The 15,930-nt window shown below is 45.1% G+C and overlaps 1 protein-coding gene across 4 annotated transcripts in view; it reads right to left on the bottom strand.

Moving 5' to 3' along the window:
- Nucleotides 1–15,930, bottom strand: part of LOC149343521 (uncharacterized) — a 40,161-nt gene that overhangs the window by 16,739 nt on the left and 7,492 nt on the right. For 3 of the 4 annotated variants that reach the window (XM_089545956.1, XM_089545954.1, XM_089545955.1), the window contains exons 2-4: nt 9,094–9,256; nt 4,818–4,984; nt 2,270–2,352 (exon numbers count right to left, since the gene is read on the bottom strand). In XM_089545956.1, the coding sequence (XP_089402082.1) occupies nt 2,270–2,352; nt 4,818–4,984; nt 9,094–9,225 (382 nt within the window). In that variant the 5' untranslated portion in view covers nt 9,226–9,256. The remainder of the gene's footprint in view (nt 1–2,269; nt 2,353–4,817; nt 4,985–9,093; nt 9,257–15,930) is intronic. The other variant, XM_089545957.1, reaches the window with a different exon arrangement.

Genomic DNA, 15,930 nt, shown 5'->3' with positions numbered 1-15,930 from the left:
CTTCCCGTTCTGGTTTGAGTGAGTCTGTCTAATTGGGCACTACTTTGCGCTTCTCGTAGTTCGTCGAAGGTGTTTGATACTCCCAGGCCATTAGTTTTTCGGTTGGTGTGAACATTGGAAGTTTGAGCGCCGTTTTGTACGCTTTGCGTAGTATGGTGTCGATTTGTAGAGTCTGTTGCTTGTTTAGTTCGTGGTAGGGGAGGCTGTACGTAACCCTGCTCGTGACGAGGCTGTCTATGAATCTTAGGGTGTCCTGTTCTCTCATCCCCTTCTTTCTACTGCTGATTCTTCGCACCATTCTGGCCACTTGCTCTGTTGTATTCTTAATAGAGGCAATGGTTTTGCTACATCGTACTTGTGTTTTGCAGCCACATTCCAAGTACCCTGACTTCCGTTTCCTCAGGTATTGTCTCGTTTCCGAGTTTCAGGGTGATTTGGGAGTCGTATTTTCGTGTACCTTTTTTGATTCTTACGTATTCTGATTTTTCTGCTGAGCACGATAATCATCTGGCCCTGGCGTATTGTTCAGTATGGTCGATCGCTCTTTGTAGCCGCTCTTGTTTAGCTGCTAGGGAGCTTGTGGTTGTCATATTGTTATGTCATCTGCGTACATTGCGTAGCTGATGTTTTCTATTTCGTCCAGTACTTTCGTGAGCCCTATCATCGCTATGTTGAATAGGGATGATACCTGCGCCTCTTCTGTGACGTCACTCGGTTCTGCGCATGAGCAGCTGTGGTTAATTCTGATCGCGGAGCATACGCCAGACCCGGTGTTGACTAGCCTAGTGAAGCTTTTCGCTTCAAGATTGGCCTGTGGTTCTATTACTGCTGAAACTGGTTAGAGAGGGAAAGCTATGGCTTATCGGGCAACTATAAGTGGCTTGGCGTCTGTAACGTTGAGTGCAGTCCGGACACGATAGGCAGCGCACCGACACGGTCGCCTTGGCAGCTGGAATTTAACGGTTGATCGCGAGGATATGCTCACCCCATGTAACGCTGCGGCCTATTGAAGCAGTGCCGCGTGTCTGCCACAACGTCGTCAGCGCTAACGCATGCAGCCCACATTTCTCTCTCTGTCTCTCAATACCCCACGTACCTATAAATGCGATTCAGGTGTCCACTGCTTTAGTAGCAATCCTGAAAAATGTGATGTCCGGCTGAAGCCTCTCAGAGGTCGACAGAAAAAAATAGTAATGATGCGACTGGGTGTCGAACCCGTGGCGGCACGAAGAGATCAGCTTCGCCGGCCGCTGCACGTGAGCACTTTGAGGCCAGCTCTCTTGTAAACGGCATCATCCATCCAATTCGTTCGGTTTGTGAGTTTTTTTTACTGAAGTAAAGGCAATAATGGAAATAAAATCTGTTCTATCGCCGCAGCCGATCAGGCCTTGTGTTAACCTGCAACACTCTCGCGCTGTGCATTGCACATCGTCGCCTTGATCAACCTCCATCTGTGCGCAAAAGCCACGAAAAGAAAGAGAAACACACATAAATGGCTCTTTCGGTCACTGGACAACTGAATCGTGCTTTGGTTTGGTTTGGGTTATCGTGGTTTAACGTCCCAAAGGGACTAAGGCTATTAGAGATGCTGTAGTAAACGGCTCCGGAAATTTCAACCACCTGTGGTTCTATAGCGTGCGCTGACATTGCACGGTACACAGGACTCTTAAATACTGCCCAATCCAAACTCGATCACTGCGGCCAGGATGCCACCCGCGTCTTTCGGCTCAGCAGCCGAGCACCATAACACTCAGCCACCACGGCGGAACCAGCTGTGCTTTGAGCTATGTGGCAGTAGTGACAGACAAAGCAATGTGCTATGCTTGCGTCTGCGTTGACAGTGTTTAGGCAGAAACACGGCACCGGAGCAACAGGTTCCCTGCATCTATAGATTCATTGGAGTTGGCGTTCATAACGCTGTAGACTGCTGATTTTCAGAAAAGGAAAGGCGCATAATTGGGTTCTTGGATCTGTGGACAACTCAATCGCGCTTTTATGTACGTGGCTCGCAAAAAAAAATGATTTCGTACTATACTTTATGCTTGGCAATGCTAAACTGCCACAAACTCTGCTTTTTTTTGCAGGGGGATACTACCCCCCCGTGGTCAACGCTTCCAGAATGTCTCATTCCATATCTTCCTAATCACAGAGCTGTGCTTCATCGCTGGACAGGAGTTGCCATAATTGTTCCAGACCTAAAAGCAAGCGTCAGCTAGAGCCAGGCCCTACACAAGCGAACGCAATGCATTGACTCCTGACAACACCTTACCTTTGTACGGGGAGACAGCCATGGCATTTGGAACCGTATAGCCTTCAGTTGCTTCAGGTGTTAGGTACAGGGTTTTGTTCACTCTGAAAAGAAAATTATTTTCGCTCACCAAGCTATCCCCATGAGATGACCGCACATCAAGAACGTGGCGCAGCTTTCACCGCAGTGGACAAGATTGGTGTATCAACTTTTGAATACCAGCGACGAGAGCTGCGACGTTCTGGCTTTGAAATTCGACACTAAAAAGTAAGAAGCATGGTGCCACTAATAGGTTCGGTTGATTTACAGAGCTGGTTGTTGCTTCATCAGAAACTGAGTCTCGTTTCATTTCGGCCTGTATCTTTTTGTTTCATTGTGCCTCTTTCATCTTGGTCCCTTATGTTCTTTGGGGCGAAAGCACTACTTTGGGAATTAACACCGGCTAACCGGTCGTTGTCAACCTTTACCTTGAAATAACCTTAGGAACACAGTAAGAATAAAGAAATAAAATACACCCTACAATAAAATTAGAATAATATTTCATCTCGCTCCACCCGCCACCATTGGCACGTTCCGCGACCACGTACTAACTACGGTCTCCAGATGCTTCGAAACAGGCTGCCTAGTACACTAAACAAATATAAGCTAACGGAAGAGCAGCTGCGGGTTCTAACCAAGAAAAAAATATTCGACATTATTATTAACCCGTACTGTAAGATTTGATTGTATTTATTAACTAATGCACTGATTCACTGTTTTTTCACTTATCTTGCTCGTATATTTTTTCCATTGCTCCTTGTTATTCTTACCATCATATGTATTTTATGTACTTCTGAAGTGCCGTGCTTGCTGCTATGTTGTTCGGGGAGACGGGGCCAGTCAAGCTGCCCTTGACGCAGCTTTTATCCCGTCACCCTCGCAACACCTCGTACATGCCCTGTACTTGTTGTGGGAAAAAAACTGAAACTGAAACTGAAACTGAAATTCGAACCAGCACTGGTGCCAACAGCTCAGCGTCGTTGGCCACTGCACGAGAGCACTATGCTATCGCCACAGCCGATCAGGCCTCGTGTTAAACTGCAACGCGCTCTGCGCTGGGCATTGCACGTCGTCTTTTTCATAAACCGATACAACTATCAAACTAACATTCACGCTTTGAGCTATACGGCGGTAGTGATAAAAAGATGTCAGCTACATGCGGTGGCATGGAGAACGTTCGGGCAGGAACACGGCATCATCTCGTTCTACGCCATCGTTCCCTTCAGGAACTTCTAAGCGACCGCGGGCGTGTCTTCCTCTCCGACACCGTCGAAGCCCTACTTTGCCAATGCCGCATTGTTCACCGCTCTACAACGACGTACCAACCTCAAATTAATGGCATCACTGAACATTTTAATCGCATATTGAGCGACATGATCACCATGTATGTTGTCTCTGAGCACTCAAACGGGGACCGCATTTTCCCATTTGTGACATATGTTTACAAAACTGCCACACAGAGCGCAACTAGCTTCGCTCCTTTCTTTCCGACCGTAAACCTACCTGTACTATGGATACCGTGCTTCCGTATCGCCCTGTAATGTCCGAATCTCTTACCCTTTCTCAAGCACCGACCTATGCTGAAGAACGCCGCCCGCTAGCCCGCTCTCTTACAACGCAGGATCAGAATCGCCAGAAGCACCTTCGCGCCCCTACCACTCCGCTTCCGTCCTGTACCCCGGACTCGCTCGTGTGGCTTTGGGTTCCCTCAACCAGCCCCGGTATCTCCACGAAACTGATTTCAAAGTACCACAGCCCTTACCGTGTTGTCTGCCAGACCTCTCCTGTGAACTACATTACTGAACCGCTTTCGCCGCCCCAAAATGCGCGCCGTTGCGGCCGTGAAACAGTCTACGCCGACCGCCTCAAGCCTTACTACGATCCGCGTACCGTGTGTGCTCACTAAGTCGGCAGGATGCCTCCTTTTTCGCCGGGAGTTGATTGTAGTGTAGCAGCCGCGCTCGCTCGCTGTGGTTAAAACTGCGGGTGAAATACGACGACGATCCAGAGGCGTGAAGCTTGCTCGCAGCCCGAACGCTCATTCTGCTGAGCCGCAACCCTTCTACACCACGAATAATTTTAAAAACCGATACGTAAAACGAGCTGTTGCAGCCATTACACAGCCGAAACTCGAGCAAGACTGCTTTAAATACAGGTATGCCTGCCCAACCAGGTGAGGTGAGGGAAATCGCAGTGTTCTTCCGGTCATTTTTATTATTAGCCCTCTGCTCTCTCATGCTAATTTTAAAAGTGGAGTTAGCTCGTGAACCAGCCCAGATTTTAGTGCTCTTGGCCACAACGACCTTGGAGTGAGAAGCTGTCAGGGGCAGGGTTTTATTTTCGGTAATAAATGCAGTTCATTCTCTCTTTCCCTCCCTCAGTGGTTTGAGGACTGACTTGTTTTTGAGTGGTCCAAAGGAATGGCCGTTTTAAGAAGGCGCTAGAATATGCAAAGATAGGACTGCCTTTCAACAGGCGATAAACAAAGCTATCGCGAATGCATGGAAGGAACATTGAGTGGTGCACTTACATTTTCTTCGCTCCGTCGTCCCAGTAATACGTTTCAGCGACGGAATATTTTTCTGCAGTGTTCCATTCGTAGCTCCTACCATGGAAACATCGGCCATTCCAGCCGACCAAGGGGTCATGTTCGTACGACCTCTGGTAAAGCACGAACACTGAGCCTTGAAAAAACGTCTGCATGACAAGTACATTACCATCGCTAGTTTTTGCACTTTTCGGGAGTAAAAAATTTTCACCAAAACCTAAGATGTACTGCCCTGCATTGCGTGCGGCGAAAAGAGCTAGGGATAATGTTTGCCCTGTAATTTATTAGCAATAAAAAACGCTATGTATTTATTTCCGTGCAACTTGCTAGCGACACGCATGATTTCTCTGTTCTTTCTAAACAACCAACCAGCATACAACTTCTACATCGGTTCCACACCACCACCAAGAGACCACCTTTCGCCACGCTCATAGTATTTTGTTCATTTTAATGATATTTTCATGGACAAATGGAAATGTTAGCGTGCACCGTATGAGCTCAAGAGCTTTAACGGCGGAAATGCATGCGTTTTTCGCTGTAGAGGAGCGAAGAAGTCCCCCCAATGCAAAGTTAAAGATACTTCGCTTGATACTCAAACGGATGAACTAAGCAAATGATGGTCTAGTTGTCAGGCCACGCAGCACTTGATCTCACAGAGCGACCTGGCAAGAACACGTACTGCAAGATAGTCCTACAGCGGCTGCAAAAAGATCTCAACAAATGTTGTACTGGGGCTATTTGGTGTTACAGTGCGCTGGCAAAGCAGTTTGGGCACTGCTGAGACATTTTAAGAAAAGGAGTTGTGTGCTCCTTGTGCGCTCCTTTACTTTATCCAGTAAATTCTGAAGCAGCGCACAAACTTCCTTACCACCGTAATAGTTAGATCTGGTCGTCACATTTGCTCCCTGGCTTTGTCGGTGAGCATTTAAGAAATGGCTTGCGCCCAGGCGTGTGTTTTAACGCTGGTTACAGTACGTAGTAGGTTCAGTGTATGAACCTTATTCATAGTTTGTTGGGGCTTGTTGAGAAGCGGACAAACCAGTTCATTAGGAAGAGTTCATGCAGCAGGGTAGGACCCATGGGCAATGCATGTATGTAACATTATTTCAGTCGGTTGTGGGACACCCTTTCACATATGCCCAAGTGTGTGGATGGTTAACCATCTGTGATCGTCTTGGAGAATAAAGATACATTTTTTATTATTGTATGACTGCCAGTTGCAGGAGAAAAGATTTTAAAAATTACTGAAATGAAAAACTTTTTGATAAGTACTCGATATGTGGTAATGGCGTATTTTCATTTCCAAATTCCACGTTGAGTGGTCTTAAGTTCATATATGTCGCCTGGATCAAATATTGGAACACGTTGTTAATGCAACATTAACGATGTTCTAGTCGAGAGACTATTTTTAAATAGACTAATGCATTGTATATTGCATCGTATCTCAAATGCGCATCGAAACCCACCAATGCCAATATTCTGCGCGGTCCATGCAATCCTTTGCTTGATACCATGCCCATGCGCCGAACATTTTAATAATAGCATAGAATCCAAGGGGCTTACTTGCATGCAATGTGGTGTTCATATATCGCGACCGTTCCCATTTCCTTGAAGGTGAGAGCTACTCTTGTCCTCACCCAATGATATTTAAGACTGCCTCCGATGCACCAAAGGGTCCCTTATATGTGTTTTCAGGACACTGCTTCAGGCCGTATACTTTTGACAAAGGCTGTACGCTGGTAATCGACTCGCTTAAGTGCATTCCTGCTGCGCTCGTCGTCTGTAAAAGACCTTTTGCACGGAACGAGCAGCCCACCCATTAGTGTAAGAGTCCCTATTGCAAGATTTCTTTTGAGGATGCTTGACACACCGGTCCCTATGTTTCCAGGAGAGCTCAGTATTAACTAAGTACATTATATGGGACTGCAAAGGTATCCTGAAGGTTATATTTCAATACAAGCGGCCTAACGAAATTTCTACTGCAATGTTCAACATCGTCAAGGCTAGAAAAAAAATTTGCGAGTTCCATCAATGCCGCCGTTCGGAACATTCAGGATTTGTGATCAACCTATTGCTCGCTTGCGGAGTAAATTGTGTTAGACGCAGCGTCAATACTCAATGCTTTACGTGCATGTCCTGGCCTCAAAGTGATTGTGATACTTGCCTCCATAGGTGAAATCTCAAAGCTCTAATAGCGCATAGCCGCTAATAAAGCATGTTGCTTACAAAGTTTCTAGAGAAAGTTTCTTAAAAGTTTTTGCAACACAACTACTCAGGTAAGTTCTTTATGACAACTGCCGTACGGAATACAGCATTATGTGGAGGACCGCTGTGTAAACAATGAAGTTTAGGCCGCTGAAATATTTTTACAAAGGTGTGTAGGTGGAACTGAAGAAAACCAGTATTTATTTCATCAAGAGGCTTTTGACACAATAGGAGAATTAGTATGATGAACACGCGCGCTGGCGAGCAATGATCGTGTGTTTATTTCGTACTCTTGCGGAGGGAGACCCTTCATTGCTAAGACCAAATAAAACAGACGAAAAAGGCGACCTTGTTTTTTATGTTGAAAACGATAATGCAGATTTTGGGAAACCATTTCCGCAAAATTGCCTTCTTTTGTTGAAACGCTATTTCAGGCTTAAAAAAGAAATCAAAATGGCAACTTCTGATGGCGGATCTTCTTTTACTCGTATGTTGACTTTGGTTGCAACGTCTTCACCACTCTCTCAACTCTCGATATACGTGACCAGGTTTATGCTATATTCATTGATTTCGCGAAGCCTTCGATAGACTTTCACAACTTAAACTAATGCTCATACTGAAAAACTCGTCCCTGGTAAGCTGGATATCGGACTTCAAGAACTCATCTTCAGTTGATGCTTTATCTGGGTTTCCTAAATGTTTTGTACTAGGTCCTCTTCATTTCCTCCAGTACATCAATGATCTGCGCTTTCACGCTTCAGCAAGCATACGCCTTTATATCGATGACTGCGTTTTATACAGAACAATTAAATCAAAAGCTGATCATGTTGCCCTTAAGAAATCATTCGCTGATTTCTGCGAATGGCCCAAGACCTGGGAAATAAAAACCTTTCTAAGATCGCCTGCATGTCATTTTCACAACATTTGTGCACTTCCTCCTTTACATATTCATATAATACAGACAAATTAGACAGTGTCTATGAGAAAAAACATCTCGTTCCTCTGCTAACGTGTCACTTATCATGGTCAAAAGACATTGGCGTCAACTGTAATAAGGCCCTCACAAGAATAGGATACTTACATCACACCACGCACCGCTCCTCAGGAAACCAAGCTTGTAACATACAAAACATTCATTTACCCCATCCTAGATTAGACTTATGTTGTTTGGCGCACTTATAAGCAGTGTGAAATCAACCAACTTGAATTTGTGTAATAACAGCCGTGCGCTTTGTTTGCAGGAGATTTGACATGGAATACTAGCCGTCTACTTTTCTTCCCAAACTAGGCCGCGCTACTCGTGCCGCACGTCACCGACTTGAGTGCATCAAATTAAAGTACACTTAATCCATTCAACTCGTTTTTCTTCGCTAGATAATTGTTTGACATTTTTAAAACCTCCATTTGCAAGCAGCCACCATCTCCTACATGTTTCGCCTTTTTATGCCCACATTAACTTCTATAAGTGCAGCTTTTTATCTTCATACCATTGAAGCTTGGTACAACTTAATAGAAAACACCCGCTCATTAACATTAGAAGGATTCTGAAAAGCCTTTTGTTAATGCTGTATGATTGCTTTCTGTACTTCTTTGCACTTTCTTTGTGTTGCAGCTATGGAGGCTGCAATACAAAGACTTGCATACTGCAGACTCGCTAGACGCAGCAGTATGAATGGATAAATAAATAAATAATTAAATATATAAATAAACAAATCTAATTGGAGAGCTAATTCTGATTAATTAGTTTACAAGAACGCCATCGCATCTTTGAATGTTGCCTAGCTCTCATCCAGTCCATTACCATGAACGACCATCGGTTATCCTGTCTTTGCATTACATGCCCTGCACAAGCCGATTTCTTCTCGATTTTGGCTATGACGTTATTACCCCCCTTTATTCCCTGACTGGCTCTTCCCTATACCTGTCTCTTAAAGTTACACAAGAGCACACTCGTATCGTTGTATGGTAACCAATACAGATCAGTATACTGAGAAATAGCTCAGAAATTGATTCCTCCCGATGGAACACTTCATTTTACAAGCGCGTTCCCTACCTTCCAAGCATCTTGATATGGAGAAAGGTAACTCTTCCTCTCTGGCAGTGTTGACGTCCCGGATGCAAGAACTCCAAGGGCTGCAATGCCAAATATACCAGCGAAGTTGCCGACGAAAGGAGCACTGATCATGGTCTCTGTTATTTCCTTTCAACGCCACGACCTGCACAAAGCAAGAAGCGGCAGTCGTAAAAGGTAAAACCTGCTTAGGTTCCCACCGAGGATGGGATTTTTCGGCCTTAAAGGGAAACCGAACAGGTTTTGCAATGCGATTACCCTTAAGTGATCAAATGTGTAGAATTCTCTGGCAAAGCATTCCATTTATTTTTCGACTATGACGACGTAATTTCCTACTAAAACTATGATGGCGATCGGGCTTCTCTGCTGCGCACAATGCCGAGTGGGGGCCGCCAGGTGACGTCATCCAAGGGGCCGTTTCACTTAAAGGTCACAAAACGCTTTCTAGACGTGGGCTTAGGCAGAGAAAATTTGAAATCTCCGTAAGTGGATTTTCTACTTGCACTTCTGTCTACAAGGATAGTTTCTTTAAACCGCGGCCCACATGGACACTCTAGAACATTCGAAAGTAAATTCGCAAGCTTGTCTTGCACCCTCAAGTTTTTTCATGGTTCCTTAAACGATCGTGAAGGCCCCGTCTGCTCGATATAGCACCTTCTGCAGAAAATCTAGAGTTTTGCAGGAGGCCTTAAACATAAATAAAAAACGAGAACAGTGTGCAAACGATGCTTCGATAAATTTATACTCTTCTGAGCGGGAATTTCTAGAGATGCGTTTAAGCACTGAGCACGTTTTTATACGTCCGGTTTATTTTTACTTCCTTATCCTTTTCTCTGATTCAACGTTTTCATTACTGGTGCTTTGCATTCCTTGATTCTTGTCGTGCCATATACTCGATTAGCCAGTTATACATCAAAATTTCGATATGAAAAAAAAGTGTTCAGCCCCCTGGTTGTGCGCGTGGGATGTGACAAGCCTTTATATATACCCTCGGTCGAAAACTAAAACCAGTGGTTAGTAGCGCTCTGCTGTGTCGTGTCGTTGTTACTCGCATTGTGTTCGCCTTTTTTGGCGCTAACCTATTATAAAGACTGTGCAACCAACTAGCCCGGCACCAAGTTTTAAACCCGTAGAGACAGCACGGCGCTTATACGTTCGACGCCTAGCCCCAGTCGACGATCATGCACGGAATGAGTAACTTTGCAGGCTATCGGCCCGCTTGGTCGGCTGTGACCTGCATTTCGATGCCGCCTTTTTTATTGCTTTACTTTGTTCAACCTGTCCTTTCCTAAATGGTGTCACGGGAGCTCAGAGGCACTCTCTAGCCTCCGCGTTAACTGAAAGCGCGATATTTTTTTTTTCGGGAGGGATTCGCTATAACCGAGTGGTGCTGTTAAAGTTGTTCGTTGTAACCGAGATCCTGTGTCGTTTCTCTAATACATATTTTAATAGTAGCGGCGCCCTCTTTTTATTAACCGAGAGTTCGTTATATTTGTGGTCGTTTTAAGAGGACTCGAATGTTTGAATAAGAGCGCTTGCAATGACGATAAACGCCACGAGCTGCTCCAGTGCGTAGTAGTGCAGGCACAAGGTCGCCAACAAATTATGTGTACGTTCAAACACGAAATGATATAAATCTTGATGTCAGATTGATGTCATCCAGCTACATGGTAAGCCTGTAGGGTTATTTGCAATCCTCGTGCTCGCAAAAAAAAATTAATTATTGCCCAGGGCTCAAACCTGCATCACGACCTTAATGCAGCAGCTGTAGCAAGTTAACCAACCATGAAGGAAAGCGATTTGGGAGTGGACTTCGCACTTGTCAACTGCTCCACCGAAAGAGGAACACTACGATGCTGAGACTGTGTGTCATTTGTCAAAGCGTCATCGCTATCGGCTGCCAGCAGTTAAATAATAATAATAATAATAATAATGTTATAATAATAGAAAAATGACGTGCGCTTACCCGGGAAGCAACGGATAGCGATGAGCGTAAGCTAGTTTGCGAAATCATTGAAGAAATTGCTGGCTAGTTTGGTACTAGTTGCTCTCATGGTGAGTTCATAATTTAGCATTGAATGCCGAGAGCACGTATTAATCCGTTTGACCATTGCGGTCCTTGGCTTTTGGCAATTTTCGTTCCCTACAAATTGCCAATGTGCTAATGCCTGCTTTGTGATCAGGAAAACACGTGCATACAGACGTAACCGGTCTTACACTGGCATCGACTTCGATGTCTTGTGACGCGGCATCGATTAAAAATATCGCGAATCTCCAGCGGGGTAAAAATCACAGTGATAACAGCACGGTGGTGTTCTCGATAGAACTTTAGATTCATTACCTTTACCAAAACACTGACGCACTCAGTTAACTTTCTGATCAAAAGAGCGCATTTTGCAAGGTACTAAAATATCGATGTGATGTCATTGTGTATTTATATAAAATTTTTTACGTCTATCACTTGCGGTTTATGGTTTATAGGGGCTTAACGTTCAAAAGCGACTACGGGTATGAAGGACGTCCTATTGAAGGGGTCCGGAAATTTCGACCGCCTGGGGTTCCTTAACGTGCACTGACATCGCACAGTACACGGGCCTCTGGAATTTCGCGTCCATCGAAATTCGACCGCCGCTGCCGGGATTGAACACGCGTCAGCAGCCGAGACCCATAACCACTGAGCCACCGCGGTGGCGTCTATCGCTTGTATTTATCTGTTTACAACAAAGCTTCAGTTAGACATTGGAGCGCTATCTGAGTGGAACCCAATAGGGTGAGAAACGTTGTACAAATCTGCTCGGCGCGACAGCGCGGCTGCAAGCGGCGACAATTTAAGGATTGAATTTTTCAATCGCCTGGTCTTCTCGCTTTACCAATAAGGTAAGCATAGAAATTTTCTTCATTAATTGAAAGGCGGTAGTTCTTTTATAACTTAGAAAAATGCTGACACTTCTGTTTCTCATTTCTGAATCTATATAAAAGACATCGTAGGACCATTAAATTTAATCCGCTTATAAATACGCATTGTGTTAACAAACTGGGCAAACGGGGACTCCCTGAAAACATCACAGCTCTTTTTGCTTTTGGAATCCACAATGCGGCCTTCAACGCATTCCCTGCTGTATTTCGGCACGTGTTCCTATCCTTCCTCGCCCCTGCTCTTGTCCCCGCTCAGACGCGTTTGTAGTTTCCGCGTTTCTCACACGGAGTGCAGTAGTTTTTCGTGCCTGGTTGTCTTCTCGTGTGCATAGAATGTCTATAAATATTCCTCCGTCAAGCTAACATCCTCGTTCCTTGTAACCACCAGACAAATCTCACCGGGAACGCGTGAGATAACTGTGCACGAAATGAAGCAAAGCATCCTTGCGCAAAGACAGCGATAACAGGAAATGGCTCTAAGCAGAGTTCCCATTTGATCTACGTCATATATGGATGCTTACAAGTGAAATAATGAAGCCGGCGAATTAAGTTTTGCTCACTGACAACCTTTCTTTTGTTGTTCCTTTTGCGTGCATGAGACGAAAACAATGAACAACACGCATGCATTACGGCATTAAGGTAATAATGCGTAGAACAGATTGGACCAGTAATTTTTTCCACGTAAGAGTTGAGAATAGGATAGTGCATACTTGCCGGTGGCTGCTAACTTCGATGGCGCAGGCAACTGTGAGCGGCTGTGTAGTGGCGACTGCTTTTGTATTGGTATCCTCCTCACAGGTGGTAAGCGTTAGACTACCGCGACGCGAATTTTTTCCTCTCACTTTCGCCGCCTTCCTTGAGCCAGTTCCCAAGGTCACAGCTGTGCTGGCCGCCTGAGTGCATTGTGAAAGCACCGTACAAACCTGCTGACTGCCGTCAGCAACTAGTTCCTCCTCCTCTCTCTCGTATCCATGCGGTCTTCGTGCGCTAAAGCTGCAGGTAGGATTCCCCTCAACTACGCATCCGAAGAACCCGAGTTCAAATCCGGCCGCTGGGGCCACATTTCGACGGCGCCGAAATGCAAAAGGCCCGTTTGCGGGGCGATGTCCGGGGGCGATAAAGATCCCCAGGCGGTCGAAATTATCCAGCAAAGCTCCACTTTGATATATCTTCTTGCTTTCTTGTCCACTCCCGTCTTTCTGTCTAGCCTCACGGCGCGGCTGAGGGGTCCATAAGAAATGAGACAGATAATCCGCATTTGCATTCCGCCAAACCTTTTTTTTTCTCCTCCCATTCGTACTCACCCATATCACCGGACCTCAAGTGTTCGAAAGATCTGACAGCTTGCTCGACGGAAGGCATTAATCTGCACTGTGTGTCACGTGAAAAGACCACTGAGAGTGCACTGTTAAGGAGTACTTTGGGTTGGGACATTTGGTTCATAGCTGTAGTTGCAACGAGTTGGAAGTTGGCGCTTGTCCTGTTGTGTTTTGGTGGAAATCAACTACTGCACTGTTAGGTTGGCATTCGACGGTATTTTTTCCCAGCATTAAATTCCTAATCATACTCGTTAAACAAACACTTATCTAGAGCCATTTCTTTGTTATCCGCTCTCTCCTTTCATCTATGTCTTTCTACCAGCCTTCCAACGTTGCCGATTTTTCAAAACAAAGAGAAAGTCCTCACAACGTCGTGAAATAAAAAATAAGTTCGCTAGACGGCTGCAGTGATTTCAAGTGTATAATTGCTCCATGTAAGTCCTGCCTTGCGCACTCCTCAATTTGCGATCTGTATCTCTGTTTGAAGAAGTATCTTTGTTCTTCTCAGTGTTTGAAGAAGCTCTGCGAGCTTCTTCAAACACTGAGCACACAGTTTAAAAACCTAGAGGAGACACTTAAGCTGCGTAGGAAAGGCATAACGACATAGCGTTAATTTTTAGCGCCATATCTAAGGAATTGGTCATTCTCTACGTTCACAGATCGCCTGGAGTCCCCATACCTTTCCTGACGCCTTGGTGCAGTGGTTAAGCGATTAGGAATTTCCCCAGGAGGATCACTTTTAAAACGCAGTCACCGGTGGGGCTTGTGAAAACAAAGTTGCTTTGCTCGAACAACTTCGGCCAACCAGTCATACATTTACCTGCCATGGAGTGTAGTTAGCTCAAAATACGGTGAGAAGGTTGCTACCTGCCAGTAAACAGATTGTGATGACGTGAATACGTCTCGTCTGGGGATTTCTGAGGCGGTTGCTCGCTCAAACCACTCACGACGACTACGACAGGATTTAAGCTGAAAAGCAACCTTAACGCCGCCGCGTTAAAAGCTTGAATCCCTGTAATAGCACGAAGCGTTCAAACGCGACAAATTACTCACAATGGTACAGAGAGAAATGGCATTCAGAGCAAGTAGAATGGCATATCAACAAAACAGATCTCAAATGGCGTCTCCAGTGATTCTTGCTTTAGAGCCTTTTTCTAACAATGCAAGAAGTGCACGAAAACTCCAATGCAATAATACGTGCTAATTTACTTACAACTGAGTGCTATACAATCTACACGTTGTCCAGCCTAACTATAGTGAAACGTTGAAAAAAAACTGGCACCTAATGAAACGCTCTTATCAACATCAACCATTCCATACACCAATTTGCGCTACCCTTCTACTTCGTGCTATGATTAGCAAATCAGCTCAATATTGAATATATCGTGGTCACCCGATGCGCGCGAAAATTTCTAATTCAAAATTTCTATATAAAAAATTAGAACCATAATGCTTTCACCTCTAGAGCATTCTAGAAATTTTTTTATTCCCACATGGAACCTCGCACCAAAGTTTCGGGCAGTACGAGTCTGGTGAGAGTGCCCAAAACTGAGTATTTCTTCCAGCGTCGAAAAACACCATGCTGTTTTGTCCCCAATCTTTACAAGGTACTGAGCATTCGATTTTGTTTTAGTCATCACGGCTGCTTAAGGAGCTACAGCGGCTTTGTGTGAAAACATTTATGTCTTTATGGAGGCTCTCGTTGGCTTTTGTCTGCTCTGAATGGAATACGACATGATAATGGAGGTGAGATGTGTGCTGAAACATATACTGAAAATGCGATGCGGAGCCAAGGCTGCAACTTTCGCGATAAATACGTCAAAAGAAAGCTAAATGTGGCAAGGACATGTTTATAATGTTTATATATACCGTAAAGTGCTAAATAAAACTTCGCGGGAAATATTGTTTCCATAACTTACATCCACAGCTAATGCACTTGATGGAACAATAAACAAATGAAAGAAGACACCGGCAGTGTGATCACGTGAGTCGTGATTTTTCGACCACCTGCAAAGCAAATGAGGTGACGCCCAAGTGTCGATAAACACAGGGTGACTATAGATAAGCTGTGGAAACTGGGGGCCTGCCGAAGGACGACTTCTATTACCCTTAATTTATTCATCTGAGAGGTGAACGCTGGCCGACGCGGTCACATTTCGATAGAGGCAAAATGCTAGAGGTCCGTGTACTATGCGATGCCAGTGCTCGTTATATAACTCCAGGTGGCCGAAATTTATCATCATGATCATCAGCCTGACCACGCTCACTGCAGGGCAAAGGTCTCTCCCATGTCTCTCCAATTAAAGCTGTCCTTTGCCAGTGGCGGCCACCATATCAGCGCAGACTTCTTAATCTCATCCCGCCACCTAGCTTTCTGCCACCCCCTGCTACGTTTGCCTTCTCTTGGAATCCACCCCGTTAGCCTTAAGGACCACCGGTTATCTTGCCGTCGCATTACATGCCCTGCCCAAGCCCATTTCTTCCTCTTGATTTCGACTAGGATGTCGTTAACCACCTGTGTTAGCCTCCACGTTTCTGCCCCATAGCTGAGTACCGGTAAGACACAGCGGTTGTAGGCTTTTCT

Source organism: Amblyomma mixtum, chromosome 5 (genome assembly GCF_055824585.1).
Source record: "Amblyomma mixtum isolate Tamu chromosome 5, ASM5582458v1, whole genome shotgun sequence".
NCBI classification, from domain to species: domain Eukaryota; kingdom Metazoa; phylum Arthropoda; class Arachnida; order Ixodida; family Ixodidae; genus Amblyomma; species Amblyomma mixtum.
Note: the sequence above shows the minus strand (reverse complement) of the source record. Positions and strands in the feature narration are given on the sequence as shown.